The 15,402-nt window shown below is 42.3% G+C and overlaps 2 protein-coding genes across 10 annotated transcripts in view; both read right to left on the bottom strand.

The window, feature by feature from the left end:
• Positions 1–11,180, bottom strand: part of PTH2R (parathyroid hormone 2 receptor) — a 122,760-nt gene extending 111,580 nt beyond the window's left edge. Inside the window, exon 1 of the mRNA XM_062579353.1 lies at positions 11,161–11,180. The gene's annotated coding sequence lies outside the window, so the exon portion shown is untranslated. The remainder of the gene's footprint in view (positions 1–11,160) is intronic.
• PIKFYVE (phosphoinositide kinase, FYVE-type zinc finger containing) overlaps positions 1–15,402 on the bottom strand; it is a 143,185-nt gene that overhangs the window by 63,527 nt on the left and 64,256 nt on the right. For 5 of the 9 annotated variants that reach the window (XM_062579275.1, XM_062579276.1, XM_062579277.1 and 2 more), the window contains one exon: positions 11,549–15,388. In XM_062579275.1, the coding sequence (XP_062435259.1) occupies positions 15,273–15,388 (116 nt within the window). In that variant the 3' untranslated portion in view covers positions 11,549–15,272. Of the gene's footprint in view, positions 1–11,160; positions 11,284–11,548; positions 15,389–15,402 lie in introns of those variants that run through there. The other 4 variants (XR_009958833.1, XR_009958832.1, XR_009958834.1 and 1 more) reach the window with 4 other exon arrangements.

Here is a 15,402-nt window from a genome sequence, read left to right as displayed (position 1 = left end):
AGGGAGCAAGATGTGCTCACAGTGCATTATTTGCTCAGTTTAATTACTGCTCAGTGTGCAACAGTCAGGTAACACTGCTACTGTGTTCTGAAGTATAGCTCTCAAATACCATAGCACTGAGAAGTGCTATAAGTGAGAAATGTTGGCTTTCTCTTTACGCAAAGGATTTAAATGTGAAATTATAACTGAATTGTGTCCAAATACTGCAGCTTTTATGTTAACAGAGCTGTTCTTTAGCAAGATGAAGGTAAATAGACTTATTAAAACAGAGTAATAAAGGGTATAATTCAGAGAAATGACTATGCACAGCAATGGGAAAAAGAGCTTATGCAGCCTAGCTACATTGGAAGAGAACCCTGCACTTTCAGGAATACAGACTTCATCAGTATGAAGAGTAGGCAAGTTTATGTGAACTGGAAGATTATAGCCAAAAAACATAGAAGGAAGAACAATTACATTCAGATCTCTGAAGATATAATCGTGGCACAAGCATTTGGTCTAATTAAATGGCTTCAGACATGACACATCCTAAGCAACATCAAGTGCTTGAGGGAATAGCATCCCTGCTATATATATGGAAAACAGTCAGTTAAAACAGAAGAGAAGCTCCAATTCAAGAAAAGGATTATACTGAATGAAAAACAGGAGATTAAAATAAATATACCATGTAATGAGTTCTTAATTCAACAACAAAAATACTTCCTTTTGTGCTCTTTGGCTACGCTGTTTTTCCTCTCTGACATTAAGTAGTTATGCTTTGCAAGATCTCCTCTGGTTACAGGCCAACAACTTCCATGGCTGTGGGATTTCTAATTCACTTTAGAGTTGTTTGTAGTCATGATCTTGATTTTGATCGAATTCCCTTTCTTCCCAGTAATTATGTTGTCCCCTCCCCCCCCCTTTTTTTTTTGGGGGGGGGGGGGGGGAAGGGGGGAGGCTGGATTAGTGTTCTGACAACTCGGTGAGCTGAATCAGCCCCTTGAAGGAATAGAGAAATAGAAAGCCTGGCCCAAAGCAGGGATGGGAAAGGAAGCAAGTAGTCAGGAACAGTAAACAAAAGCCCTCCCAAGGAAGCATATCCTGGAAGTTGCAAGCCCTTACAACAGCTTAACCTGTACTGTGTTATGCATCCATAGAACTTGCAGACAAAGCTAAAGCAAAACAGAAAACACCTTGATGATCATCCCATATGATCAGCAAGAAGAGATGAACTATTTGTGTGCCTCAGAGACTGAGGACAGTTCATCTTCCCCAGAAACTGCCCACTTAGCTGTATTTCCTTTCCTTTCTAACCTGCTGTATTTCTCCTGTGCTCAGAAACTTCAACTTCCAAAACCTTGTTATAATCAGCTCTCTTCTTCCAGAAAAGGTAAGATACTTCTGCCAAGGTTCACTGACAGCTTTATATTCTGGAGGAACCTGAGTCAGGTCTTCAAAGAGCAGAGGAAGCACTCTCCTTCACATCAAAACAAAAGAGTTTTGTCCTATGACTCCCCACCATTCACACTACACAGATAATCAAGCACCCACAGGGTGCTGCCTCTTGCTCAGCTTGCATTCTAAGACCTAACAAGATGCTCATAATAAAACAGTGAGAGCAAATGCAACTCATACAGAGGCATTTTATTAACATGAAGATGGCAGTGAGGGTGCCTAGACATAGCTTTGTTGGTGCCACCCATCTTCTATGCTACCTCTGACATTGCAGTGACAACTATTTGAACTTTTCATGTTTGAGAACCAGTCCTGTTCCCACAGACATCAAACTTGGTAGAGGAGAGGTTCTGATACCAATGACAGCTCAAAAAGTATCTGCCTGCATACATCTAGCCATGACAAAGTCCTTCCTTTCCTATTTCAGAGCACCCACCCAGCAGCAGAGCCCACAGAAAATGGCCAGAAATCCTCTGCACACAGGCTAGAACCAGCAAACAACCAGATCCATCTTGCCTCTGCCTCAGCCATACACACAGCAAATACTAAGCTGGACGGTGGCATAAGCTGACCATCACACAGGAACAGTCTAGCTTACGAAGACACAAGGGTGAGCTATCGTTTGCTCTAGCTGCACACGCAGGCATTGCACCTATACAAAGAACAACTGAGTGGTTTAAACTCCACAGCGGTGGAAGAATTAATTGTTATTTACTGGTGTCTGCCTAGGGGTAGGAATTTCATCTTTTCCCATTCATGTAAGGTTTCTGCCAAATCCGTGAATGGCCAGGGGAGCCCAGTGAAAGCCCAGAGCAACTACTCACAGAGAAGCAGCCAGCACACTGATAACTGCATTAGTGACACAACACAACACCGAACGGTGAAGCAGAGATTTAAATTGGCAACTACTGAAGGATGAAAGCTTGAAAGACCTTATTGGAGCTCTAAATAACAAAGCATGTTTTGACTTGTAAGCAGAGAGAGGCAGGAAGAAAATACATCGGACCAACACAGCACCATTACACCACTACCAAGTTCAGTCTTGTCTGCAGATCCATTTCCACGAAGTTTCATAATCCACAACATAGACTGAAAAGGAGGACACTAAATAGGAGCAAGTAACTGAGCAGTCAGAGGTTTCAACAGGAAGCATGCAACCTGAGAAACTGTTACATTACCATTTATTAGAAGTTAAACTGTTTTCCAGTATGATTTCCACACCTCACTCTACAACCCCTTGCTCTCATGATTACTATTTATTCTCGTATAGATAAATGCAGTGCTATAGGGATCTGAATCCAGGCCTCATGGAGCTCAAAATTTCACAAGTTGCACAAAAGCAAGAAAACAGGCAGTAAGTCCCTTGAGGGTAGTGACCAAGCCTAAGCAGCAGATATACCAGAGAAAAGGGCACTACAGGACAGTATCAGCCAGCACGCTAAATAGCGGAATCTCCACACCAGCATGCAAAGGCCAACAAGTTCTGCGGGTGTGAGAGATCTAAGAGACAAGGTGAAGGGGAAAGTACAGGGCCTGTTCTGCAGTTTAGGAGGAATGGACAAAGACAAACAAATATCCATTATCCCTTCATTAACAATTGCCTGGAACTTCCTTAAGGGCTGAAATCCAAGGCCTGAATCAGAAATGCACTGGCTAAACCACCAGCCTCCTTCAGATTCTAGGCCAGCAACATCATGCCCATGCCGTGGGCCCTCGAGAAACAGGTACTACTGATTACCAGCAGTGTCTTGTCTCCTACCAAATAACGATAAGCAAGGCATCCCTCTCTTTCAGCCAAGCTCAGACTCAGAGTTAACTGCTCTGACTGCCGAACTGATGGAGGAGCTTCAGCTTCCCTAAAAATTGCAGAAGATATCAAGGAAAGATAGGTCTCCATGTCAATGATAATGTGGCTGACATGTTATTTTATATCATCTAGAGGCAGACCTGTCTAAGTATTATTGATTGAGCATGGGATGAACTAGTCACTGCAGGAGAACTGACACAGGCTGAAAGGGAGTAGGAAAAAAAAATCAACATATTTGCAACTTTCATAGTCCAGCAGGAAAACCTTCTTCCTCAGCTTGCAAGTATGTAAAAGTATGCAGATGAAGCTTCCACACAGTCTGAACTCCCTAACTGGAAGATAAATTTGCAAACAGGACTGTTTGTGTTACCAGGAAACTGCTGGTGATCCTCATAAAATCATAAAAAATGGTGCTGATGTGGTAAGTTTTTGGTAAAAGGCAAGGTCCTAAGGAATGAATGTTTTCTTACAACACACCACCACTGTTACAGTGGGCATGCTGCTACATAGAGTAGCTGAATGAAACTGTAATCAGCTGCTTTGATGGCAGACAGAACATGATATTGGTATTTCAAAGAATCCAAAGGAAGGAGAGCCAATACAAATCCACCAGTAATTCAGACTGAAAGATCAGAAGTGTTGGTTGTTAAATTGGGAGGGATATTTCTGAGTGTTTCTGAAACACACCATACAATCATGGAAGTGGAAAGTGTTCAATGAGGAACAAGGGGGTTTACAGCAACATCACAGGAGAAACGACAAGAGTTTCCTGGAGTTCTCAGGAGCCCCACTGTGGCATCTGTATCAGTAACAGAGTGCATCTATCAAATAGAAGTCAGTAGCAGTCAAAGAATACAGCAAATCAAATATTGGATCAAATTATACTGCTGTAGAAAAAGCCCCAAAACAGAAATTCAGCTTTGATCTTTGTACTGTGTGCACCATCATCCAATAGAGGTCCTTGGCTTCAACTGATCTTTGAACAGTCAGTGCTTGACAAATTAAGTCGAACACTTCTGAGGGGAGAAGCATCTGGTACTAGTGTTCTCTCTTGTAAGCCACAGAAAACACATTTGCTTCTGCAACGAGCACCTTCCCTAACTCCAACCACCTCTGCTAGGAAAAAATGTGCAATCAGTGAGCATCTAATCTCAACCATCAGCATCCCTCAGTGCCCTGTCCCAAATTGTTTTTTTCTTATACATATATATATACACACACACACATATTTTATATATATATATATATATATATATACACATACATACATATATATATATATATATATAACCAGAGCCTCAGCTAGCACTCTGAAATTGTATGGCTGAGTCTTGGTCTCTGTCTACCGCAAAAACATAGCTTTTCATTTTCCCTCTGTTTGCTTTTATGCTTTCCTTTAAATAGGACGCATAAAAAATCCAAGTCACACCTGTCAAACTAACCCCCACAGTAATATATTTATTTCTCTATCAGGGAAAATGAAACATCTTAGGAAAACTTCAAGCTTTTCCCCAAGAGTTCTTCTACTGCTCTGGAACTTGTGCTTGCTATTAAGACTTCCTACTCACTTGAAAATTTCCTATGAGCTGTATTTGAAATATGGGCTGCAGGGTACGACGTCCTCTTGTGAAGCCTGTTTCACTGCGCAAAGCCATACATTCATTATCACCACGAGCTTCCTGTTCAAAAACAAATTGTCAGCTGATCAATACCCCTTGCTGGCTTCTCACTTGAGAGAGGTTGTGGAGCATTAAGTATTAAATAAGGGGCATCTCTTCAAATACAAAATGGGCCCCCTTTCCAGGTCTACCTAGAGAAAATATGAATCTCGTTTCTCACATACATGGCAGTCTTCTCTGCCAACACTTCTATACCAATAAACTTCTGATGGCAGCAGAGTGGAAACAAAACCAATATTCTCCCCTAGAATGGTGCTGTATCTGCCTAAGGAAAATTAATTTAGAGATAGATTCCTAAATAGTTAGTTAACTAGAATCAGATATACCCTTTTAATTTTGAGTTTTTCAAGCTTCAATTCAAAACAAACATGTCCTATTTTAAAAGCAGAGCAGACTTCTCCTATCAGAAACTGCATTTAAGAAACACCGGCACATACAATTTGTGTAGTGCTTCAAATTGAAGTCTCAGATTTTTTTGTTACGTATTTTCTACTATAATCTGGAAGAGGTCTGAAGAGGTTACCCTCTCTGAAGTTGTTCCAAGCCCACCTAAGCCCTTTCAGACACTAAAAGCCAGACATGGCCTAAGCGCTGTCTTTCAGATATTAACTTTATTCTACCTTGAAAATAGGCACACAGTCAACTAAGGAAACCGGTAAGATCCCTGGTTACTCTTGAAGTTCAAGCAAAGTTACAAACCAATGCAGATAGAAGCCAACAGAATCTCAGCACTTGTCCTCAACAAAGCCCCACTGAATCTTTATAAACAGCAAAAGGTCCTGAAAAGGTTTACACATAGCTTGGCAGAATTTAGCACAATGGAAGGAAAAACACAAAAAAAATAGTAAAAGGCTGGCACCAAATCTGAAGAGACTATTCCCAATTCCATCTTGAAATCAGAAAGCTTTCAGCTCCTTTCACTTGTTAGACTGAAAATCTCGTAGCACAGACATAAACAGTTGTGCCTCTGCTGCAAAGCTGTGAATCTACACATACCCACTCCTGTCTGCTAAACAGCTGTAATCACACCTACGTTCCCTAGCAATAATATTCAATTTTACATATCTTGTCCAAGAATATGTAATAAAAAAAAAAATCTTATGCACAGCTTAGTAACAACATAAATTGACTTTATTACCAAGCCAAGCATGCGAATGAAAGACAGAATTATAATAATGTATTTTCTTAAAGCTCTGATTTCTGAGATTTTTCAGGGTCAATCTATATCTGATTACTTTAGTTTAGTTCTGATTTGATCTTTTTCAATTTATTCTCGCCCTGGTAGATGGAAGTATATTTTTTCCATGAGAAAATCTTTCCTGCAGCTTTTTTCTGAGAAGTGTTCAGCATTTGCACTTTCCTCCATGAAAACTGAATTACATGAAATAACTTTAAAATATCTTTGTGAAAGCTTTACATTTAGACCATCTCTGCTTCCACACTGGGAGAGAAACACAGAGGTCTAACAGGATTCAACCAGAGACGTGGTAAGTTATATAGCATGGAGAATACTTGACTCCTGAAATGATCTTTAACCACATCTATTTACTTACAGGCAGTTCTAACGAAAGCAAAGAGGACTGGCAAAGGCCAGAAATCATACTCATAATTCCCTGCAACTGTCATACATCTTTATGGCTCAGCCCTGTTTTCTGTGAAATGTTAAATAACCTGTGACTCCACTTCTAATACAGTCCAGGTAGCAGGATGGCATATCATGGAGAGCTCCAGCCCCGGCTACGCAACTGCAGCCAGCTGCTCCAGCTAAGTGCTGGGGCATGACTGACCTTTCCTTAGGCCCCAATTCTCCCTTGCGCCAAGGGGACTGGGAATTGCGGCTCCACTCTGTAGACAACCTGACCATCCTTCCTTGGCCTGTAGCTTCCTCACGCTGATGAGGAGAGTTTCAAGCAAAAGCAGATACCTGCCCACTTTAGGAGCCCTGTAAAGTAAGCAAAACAGCAGGCACACTTCCAGGTTAGACCTCCAATTACTCTGTATAGGACTATAGGTCTAAGGTGATTAACAAAATAGCCTCACTGCCTTTTATCCTTCTCCAAAGGCACCTATGGGTATCATAGACACAGTTCCAGGAATGATTAAGTAATAGGTGTTCTTAGACATGCTGAGTAAACATCAGCCAGCAACTATTAAACCTCTACTTTTCCAGCTGTCATTCAGATTCACTTTCTAGTCAGCCTGCGTGTTTGCATATGTACCCCACATACCTGTGACATGGATGCCCTTTTCATACACATCAGAAAAGCAGGTAGAAGCAGTCACAGTGCAAACAAGTGTTTGGACACAAACCAATCACAGTAGCACAGTGCTCCCTTGTCCCAGGCTGAGGATTCGCCCATGAAACTTCACTCCCTCAGTCCTTGAATGGATGGGGCCAGCCTCCCTGTAAATCTCACCAATGGTGCAGGAGATAGCCCTAATAGCTGTTACCACTTGCTTGCTAATGACAAAGGTGTCCCGCATTCACTTGCCTGCAGCTGGATCAGAGGTGTAAAGCAAGCTCTTTCTCACATCTCTACCAGAAACTCTCTTTTGAGTGAGAGAAGACTCTCTCACCTTCAGGCTAGCAGTACATGAGCTGAACACCCAAACTGCACATACTATTCCTCCTCCATGATTCAACCACCATCTGGTATGCCTGGAAAACAAATACAGAAAATACATTGGAAATAAACTCTCCCCTCTTATTTAGTAACTTTTGGCATGGATGTTTTGGCTAAAAAAAGCCACTAGTGATAAAGATGCAAAAATTTAGGAAAACTAGGGTCTGAAGGAGATGAAATAAGATGTCTTGCAATAAAAGGCTAATTCTTATTGAAAGCCAGGTCACTCAAGCATATGCATTCAAGAACACACAACTCTTATCATACTACACTGATACTACTCAGCCTCTGTCAGAAGGATGGGCCTGAACTTCACTAAAACAGACTTTTCCCCCCTTTTTTCCATTGTGTAAGACTCCATGCTCTGAGACATACTGCTGCTATGCCCCAAATCTACCTTTGGGGCTATGCAACTAGAAGAGCAATCCAGGAACAGGTTGCACGCAAAAATGTTCACTGTTAGGACTCCTATCTGTGGGGCATCCCTATTGTAACACAGTGGCCCCCTCCTGCTTCATTGCCCCATCCTCTAGCCAAGCAGTAGTGTGTGATAGGGATGTGCCATAGGAGCATGAGGAGCAAGTTCTGTGCTTCAAGCAGACTTGACATGTTTGCTTAACTAAAAAGGAAATCTCTATCCAATGCAGTAATTACTGGGTACAAATAATCCATGCTGCATTACACAGCACAGTGCAGTTGACCACAACAGTACCCTCTGATCTTAAACATTTAAGTTATTAGTACAACACTCCTGGACAAAAGGTAAGAGATTACGTTTTTACATTCTTCAATTCACCATTTTAAAGTGAATTTCTTCCCAGGATGGTAATCTGCCTGCTTTAAGCTATTAGCTTTCTTGGGAAGTTGTACCAATAAACAGAGAGGATAGTAATTAGAAAGGTTAATCAGTATAATTAGCTGTTAAATTGTGACTCAGTGATTGACCTGCACATCTCTCCTGCTCCCAGAACTTGTTTACTTGTTATAGACATAGATAGCTGTAAACAATCTGGAAGAATTAAAATGCAACTTGCTAAGGTTGGTAATTTTCTTCCCTAGCATGCTTCTCTGTCAGCATTAATTTAGGTGGCTGGCTGCATTCCTAGAGTCTGCAGAGCCCCGGGGTTATCTTACTCTTCTGAACAGTCTCCAAGAGAAGATTGGGTAGCATGCACCAGCACAGGCTCAGAGAGAAGAAACTGATTGCCCAGAGTGCCTCTTCCATATTCGCTTCTCCACTTCACCCTCCAAAAGGCAGGGAAACTTGGTGACTGACTTTGCCCAGGTGGGCTCAAAAACCCAGCAGAGGTTGTTGGAACTGTCTCCAGGAGCTTGCACTACTCCTTTGCCACGTGCTTGTTGGTGGCATCATTCAGTGCTACAGTGGCCTCCACCTCAGTGGCACCAGCTATAAGAGCTCACCCTTTCTCACATCACTTTAAGGAAAGCTGCTCAGCTCTGTGCTAAAATACAGGGACATAGTAACCTCCATCAGAAACCCTTCGTCACAGCCTCCACTAACACCATAATCCATGGCTGATGGTAGCTAGCAAGACATGCACCTAGCCTTCCCTCCTAGAGTTTACTTCTTGCCCTGCTGCCTGGAGTACTCTCACTCTCAGGCAGGAGCTTCCAGATTACAGCTCTTAAAGCACTTAACAAATATCAAGGAATGAATGACAAAACCAGAAGTCAGACACCAAGACAAGCTGCTAACCACATAAGTAACTACCCACCTGTCCCGTACTGACAAGAGCAATGGTAGAGTGCTAGTCAGGTTTTCCTGAACATGTAGCCTAAACAGAACTTCAGCTGGATTCCTAGGTCTCTTCTATTTTTCTACTGAATTCGTTTCAACTGTCTAAACATGCAACAATACATTTCTTTTCCAAGATCTTGACATACAACTTCATGTTCATTAGGTTTAAGTTCCCAGCTGGCTGAGGTAAGCTCCGCTGCACAGCAAAACCATAATAATTACGAGGATATATGACTTGTTCATTTGTAGACCCCCACCACCTTGTACCAATGAATCATGATTCGGCTAGAAGCCTGCAGGTGAAATACATGCCTACGGTACAAAGAAAAACAAAACAAACAAAAGCACATAAATGTGTAGCTTTTTACAAAGCATGACTTTAGTTGTATTAGAGTAACAGCAAATTCTCTCCCACAGATGGGAGCAAGCCTCTGCCTGAATACCGACAAGTTCATAGGCACTTAACAATACATTCATTGACTAGAGTCATGTTTTCCAAAGCTTCAAATGCACTGCACTTCAAAAGACTTGAAGAACTAGTTAGGGAACTCTGAAAGATTAAAACCTGAGATCTAAACATCAGTGAACTCTGATACACAGGTTTAACTACAGACCTACGAGCCAAGCCTTTAACAAATTGCCAATAATCACCAGAAAGGATGTACAGTAAAACTAGCTCCACAAATGACACAAGCTACCAGGGACAGTCTCAACTAAGGTGGAAGACGTGGAGTAAAGGAATGGAGAGAGCTGGCTGCTGACAACTATGCTTTAACTCCTAGTGGCTTGCAGCAGTATGTTATGTTGAAAAACAGCCTCCATAACCAGTAAAAGCTGTGTAAATGAGTGTGGTTTTGTACTATGACAACCTCGAACCTCTACAGATGCTTAAGGAAATAGTTAGCTTGAAACTCTGCAAAGCTTGGTGTATACGACGATAATTCATAACAGGAGATTCCAGCACCAGTTTGTTTTCCATCATCCAAATGAAGCATCGCTTCCTGTTCTCACATATATCACTTGGTGTGCAACTTCCATGTCACAAGGGGAAAGCAGGAGCCAGGGAACAAGACACTGACAAGATACACGTTTGAGTTCATACTGAGCTCTTCCCCCTTCTCTCTCCTCTTTTAAATAGTAGCATTGTCTAAATCAAGAGGCAATGGGGAAGCAGGCCATCATCCTAAACCATCAGATAAATCAATGGAAAAAGCACTCTACTACTGTTTTATTGTCTACTATTGATGACTCTAGTACTGACCAAAACATAGCTTGCTTAGAGCACAAACTCTTGGCCTTTACTTGGTGCCAGCAGTCCCATTTATAAGGATTAGAAGAATGTTGTTCCAACAACCCTGCATTCATGACTGTCCTCATCATGCCAGACTGAGGTGGTTCAGTCCTATGATTGCAAAGCAGTCGATCTCCTTTTGTATCGGAACTCTGTCGTCCCCTGTGAGGCACTGCAAACAATCCAACAGCACCATACTGAATTCAAGAGTAGTGCTGCCTTTTGTCAGTGTATCCTGCCTTTCTCCTAGGCCAAGTCTTGCCCACACTCCTGTGCTGGGTCAGCTTCCGATACAGTTTCGTACAGCAGCACATAAGGGAAAACACTCACCTGGCAGAAGTGGGAACAGCACATAATACAAGGTAAGAGCCTTAAATTTTAAATTTTGCACATTACAGTCTAGGAACACAACAATTTCCTTCCCTTTAGTAATGCATTTTTAGCTTTAGGAGAGGAGGTTACTATATATCAGGTTAATATGAAGCGATGAAAGTATGCCTTAAACTTTTACTCCTCCTTGATTTTTTTCTTTATCTAATCCACTTAACAGTTAACCATGGAAATACCTGGAGATCTTTTCCCAAGGAATGCGTGGTCTGCCTCTTGGAAGCACCGGGCCACGACAACACTACCATCTGCTGGACAGAACCAGCTCCCTGTCTCGCACAGCTCTGGGGCCTTAAAAGCATCTGGGGAGAGGATGGGAGAAGAGTACATCAGGTTATTTGCACATTCAGAAACCACTGACCTGGAGAGCTGCCCAAAGGTCCTGCTCTGTTAGAAGAGCCAAGCTGTGCAGTATAGACACACGACAGGACTGTTTGCACTGCATACAGAGCTGCCGATCTTCAGCAGAGCAATTGCTATAGAGCAAGCAGAGTGCTTAGCCTCTGATTCAGGAAAATGGGACGCTATAGGAGACATAACTGCTCCACCACATGGAATAGACCCAAGTATATTTTAGCTTCTTTATTTGTATTTCCATCTATATACATTACATTTTGATTCTCCAAGTAGTCAAGGCAGTTACTCTCAAATAGTTCAGTACATCAATTTTATAAAATACAGCTGAACGAAGATAGATTAGAAATACATACATTATGGTACATTAAGTGCTTTGAATAACAGCTAGTCCAGCCTCCTGTTCATGAGCAATTGATTCAGTTTTGCTCGTTCTCACAGAGGACAGCCCATTTGCAGGTAACTCCACCGGAGCCCCACAGTGCTACTTAACCAGCAAGAGTCCCTCATATGTGCTTTTGGGGGGCAAGAACACAGCCCTGAGTCACTGCAAGACATTCTGCCATGACTCAACAGTCATCACTTCTGACTGGGATAAGATTTGCAAGATTTAGATGTTTGCCACAAGGCCTCAACTTGATATAAAAGAGCAAATGTAGCTGGGGGGGGGGGGAGAAGAAGTCTTTGTTATTGCAACTGGGATTTGCTTACATACACACACAAACAATAAAAATTAGTTTCCAAACAAAATAAAAAAAGGATTACACTAATCAAAGGGCTCAGGTAATACCTAGACTGCTCTCTTAAGACATACCTCAGCATGCTGCAAGGATGCAGGCCTAACATAGCCCCACAAGAAGGGCTTCTCTCAAACATCTTTTGCATGAAGTATTGCTTTTCTTTGGAGAAAGTCAGCTTTGCAGCAAGTGAAATGCCAGGATGGTTCTCATTCTAAGAAGGGAATATTTGGGAAGATTTGTTCAACTGCTGGGATTTTAGCAAGAAATGCTCACAGCTTTGTTACAAGGCATCCAAAGATGTCCTAGCTCCTGTTAATGCTGTAGCTGCTGTGTTACTCATGACTAGTACAGTTACTAAGCACTCCAGTCTGGTCAGGAATAGTCTACCAGCCACATCCCGACTCAAACTTAGCTGCTGATTCTAGCTCAAGATCATGTCTGAAAAATCCCTCTAATGGCTATGACTTCAGCCCAAGGTCGCAATTCACACCTCTGGGCTCTGCGTTCACTGGATACAAAAAGGCTGGTCAGGGTGGATAGTTCTTTCATTTCACACAGCGCCTAGAGCCTCACGCTGTCATGGCCAGTACAGGGGAACATAGGCTACAATTGGATGATCGTTTTGCTCCAGAACCAGCTGTCTGGGACTCTGAAACACAAGCAGTTTAAGTGCAGCCACATACCACCAAAGCAAGGGCTACTGGTGACAGGCTAGCTAGCACATCCTGCTCCACAGCAGCCTAGTGCTGACGCCTTGACGTTGCCTATATCCATGCTCCATCACTCATTCCACATACTGATGGAGGGGGAAGATAACATAACCAGCTGCTGTGGTGTCACCTTAGCTGTTCAGGCAAGTCAAGGTTCCATGGTATAAACTTTAGGAAAGGAAGGAGGAGAAACACACGTAAGCTTGAATTGAGACTAGAACAGATTCAGGCTGCATGGCAGGTTTTCTTCCACATCGATGGACCAAGACAGAAGGTGGAAGTCACAGAAGTGAAAGTAGTGTTGAGCTGATGGACAGGCTGGTTCCTCATTATACAAGACCAGAAAAGCCCTGCACACAGCTAGCCATCCTGCGAATACATTTCAACACAGGAGGCAAGATGTGCTCCAGAGGCAGCTGGTTGCACCTGAAGAGCTGGCTTGATTGGAGGGGCTCTGGGCCAGAGGAACCAAGCAGTACTGTGTCCTCTCTCCACAACACAGGGCATCACTGCAGCTCTCTGTACGGCATCCCCAGAAAGAGATTGCATTGAGCAGAGGAAGTGCAAACACTTTCATTCAAACATCACAAGCATCAGGCATCAAAAGATGCTTCAAGGTCAGCATCTTTTCTCATCCTCTAGTTGGGCTTTGCAGGGGGGAGGGGGAATGGAGAGAAACAAACAAAGCAAAACCAACAACTTTTTTCACTAGAGAACACAAATGAGCATTGCCTCCTGGCAGCTCACACCTGAGCTGTATGGGCTGTTTTCAAAGCCCAATAGCTCAGTTCTCACTGTCAGCATTTTCCTCTCTCAGTGCTGCCCAGCTGGCACACCTGAATAGGGCCACCACCATCTGCTGCAGAAGAAAATAGTGAACACAGAAGTAGGGGTGAACAAAATGCACATTTCAATCTCCAGTTACAATAAAACTAGCATTACCAAACAACTGGCCAGAATGAGCAAGAGGTCATAAAGGGCTCAGCTATCTTAGACTCCATGCTCATTTGAAATCCCGTCTACATGAAAGATTAGAAATCCAAGGACAGTGTTCTTGCTCCTCAAACTCACATACAAAAACTATTTACTGGCCTATATTATTATATTGAAGCTAAAAAGTAAACTCGTCACCTACAAAAACAGGTAAAAAAATAATAAAAATGGAAAGAAGTGCTTATTGTCATATTATAGAGATTCACAGATCTCTGCACATCTTATCCATCACACAAGATACTTGCTAGCTCAGGTTTTCCTTTTTACAGGAAAAAAAAAAAAGAACATTCATCTCAGTGGTGCAAAAATCTAATACTGCTGAAGAGACAATTTTCCATCAGGACTGCAAAGACAGGGTGATGAGATCTGGATGCTCATTCTCATCAATGTCATGAATGCAAGGAAATAAAACCTTTTTCTCTCCTTGCAAGGTCTGAGTAGGAGGTAAAGGCATTATTTGAAAGTCCTGGGGAACTGAAATGGATTTGAAATGATCTGCCACGGACGTTAGTATCAGTAAGAAAAAAGTTGTCACTCAATGAGTCAGCGTCCTTCACTACATCTTGCAAATTAGTGTGTTCTGCTAAGCAAAGGGTTAACCAGCTTCATAACTATACATACTCAAGTCCTGCTTAAACAGACTGGTAGATTTTAAATTACCCACTTCCCAGGATTTGGGCAACATTTAGATCAAACTACTTTTTAGGATCCAAGCAATACATTTTGAGTTTTGCAGTGTACAGATGACTATTAACCTATTTTTATGGGACTCAGCTAAGCAGAATTATGACTGATGAGGACAGAGTTGCACTGCAGTACAATACACTTAAAAGATGTAGTCATTTAGAGGGTTATGGCATTATAGTAATGGAGCTGCCTTAAAAAAGTATATATACACACATGCACACACCCCCACCCTCAAGTACTTTTTTATAGAAGCTAGAAAAAGTTGAAACCACAGAGCATAAGCAGGACAAGCTACTCATGGATCATAAACAGGTCAACTAAAAACCACTGCAATCATAGCAGAACTTTGGAGTTAACTTCATTCTTCTCTCACTCGCCCACAGAAAAGGGGTTTATTTCACACTTGCAGTGCCATACATCCACTACAGAAGCATAAGTTACTCATTCAACACCACACAGAGTGTAAGACTTACAGAGATCATGTACTTCTATGCAAAATTACACCATCATGAGCAGGATAGCATCTTTTTCAGTGCTCTTGTATGGAGATAGCATCACCTTCCCTACTGACAGGGGGAAGGTCTCTTATCAATGTTCTTCAGTGGTACCTTATAGCTTGGGTCCTTAAAGAGGCTGGCTCACTTGCCAGTCTTCAAGAGAGGATTAAAGTGCAACCAGCAGATCTTACACTTCAGATGCACATGGTCAGTGCAGACATGGAATTGCAATCCTTTTGCTTACTGCTGGGGAGACTGCAGGAAGGGAGCAGTCTACAATATTCTCTTCTTGTGCTTTCCCAATATGGGTTTAGCAGTTCAGGCCCAGCCCTGTCCAGTGGTCTGGTACCATCAGGAAATACTTGTCCATAGCTTCACAGAACCTGGTCCGGTACAGTTCTGGAGACACCACTGTTGGCATCTTACCTAATATGTAAAAA

Source organism: Rhea pennata, chromosome 6 (genome assembly GCF_028389875.1).
Source record: "Rhea pennata isolate bPtePen1 chromosome 6, bPtePen1.pri, whole genome shotgun sequence".
NCBI lineage: Eukaryota > Metazoa > Chordata > Aves > Rheiformes > Rheidae > Rhea > Rhea pennata.
The sequence above is the reverse complement of the archived record's forward strand: the minus strand, read 5'-3'. Positions and strand labels throughout refer to the sequence as shown.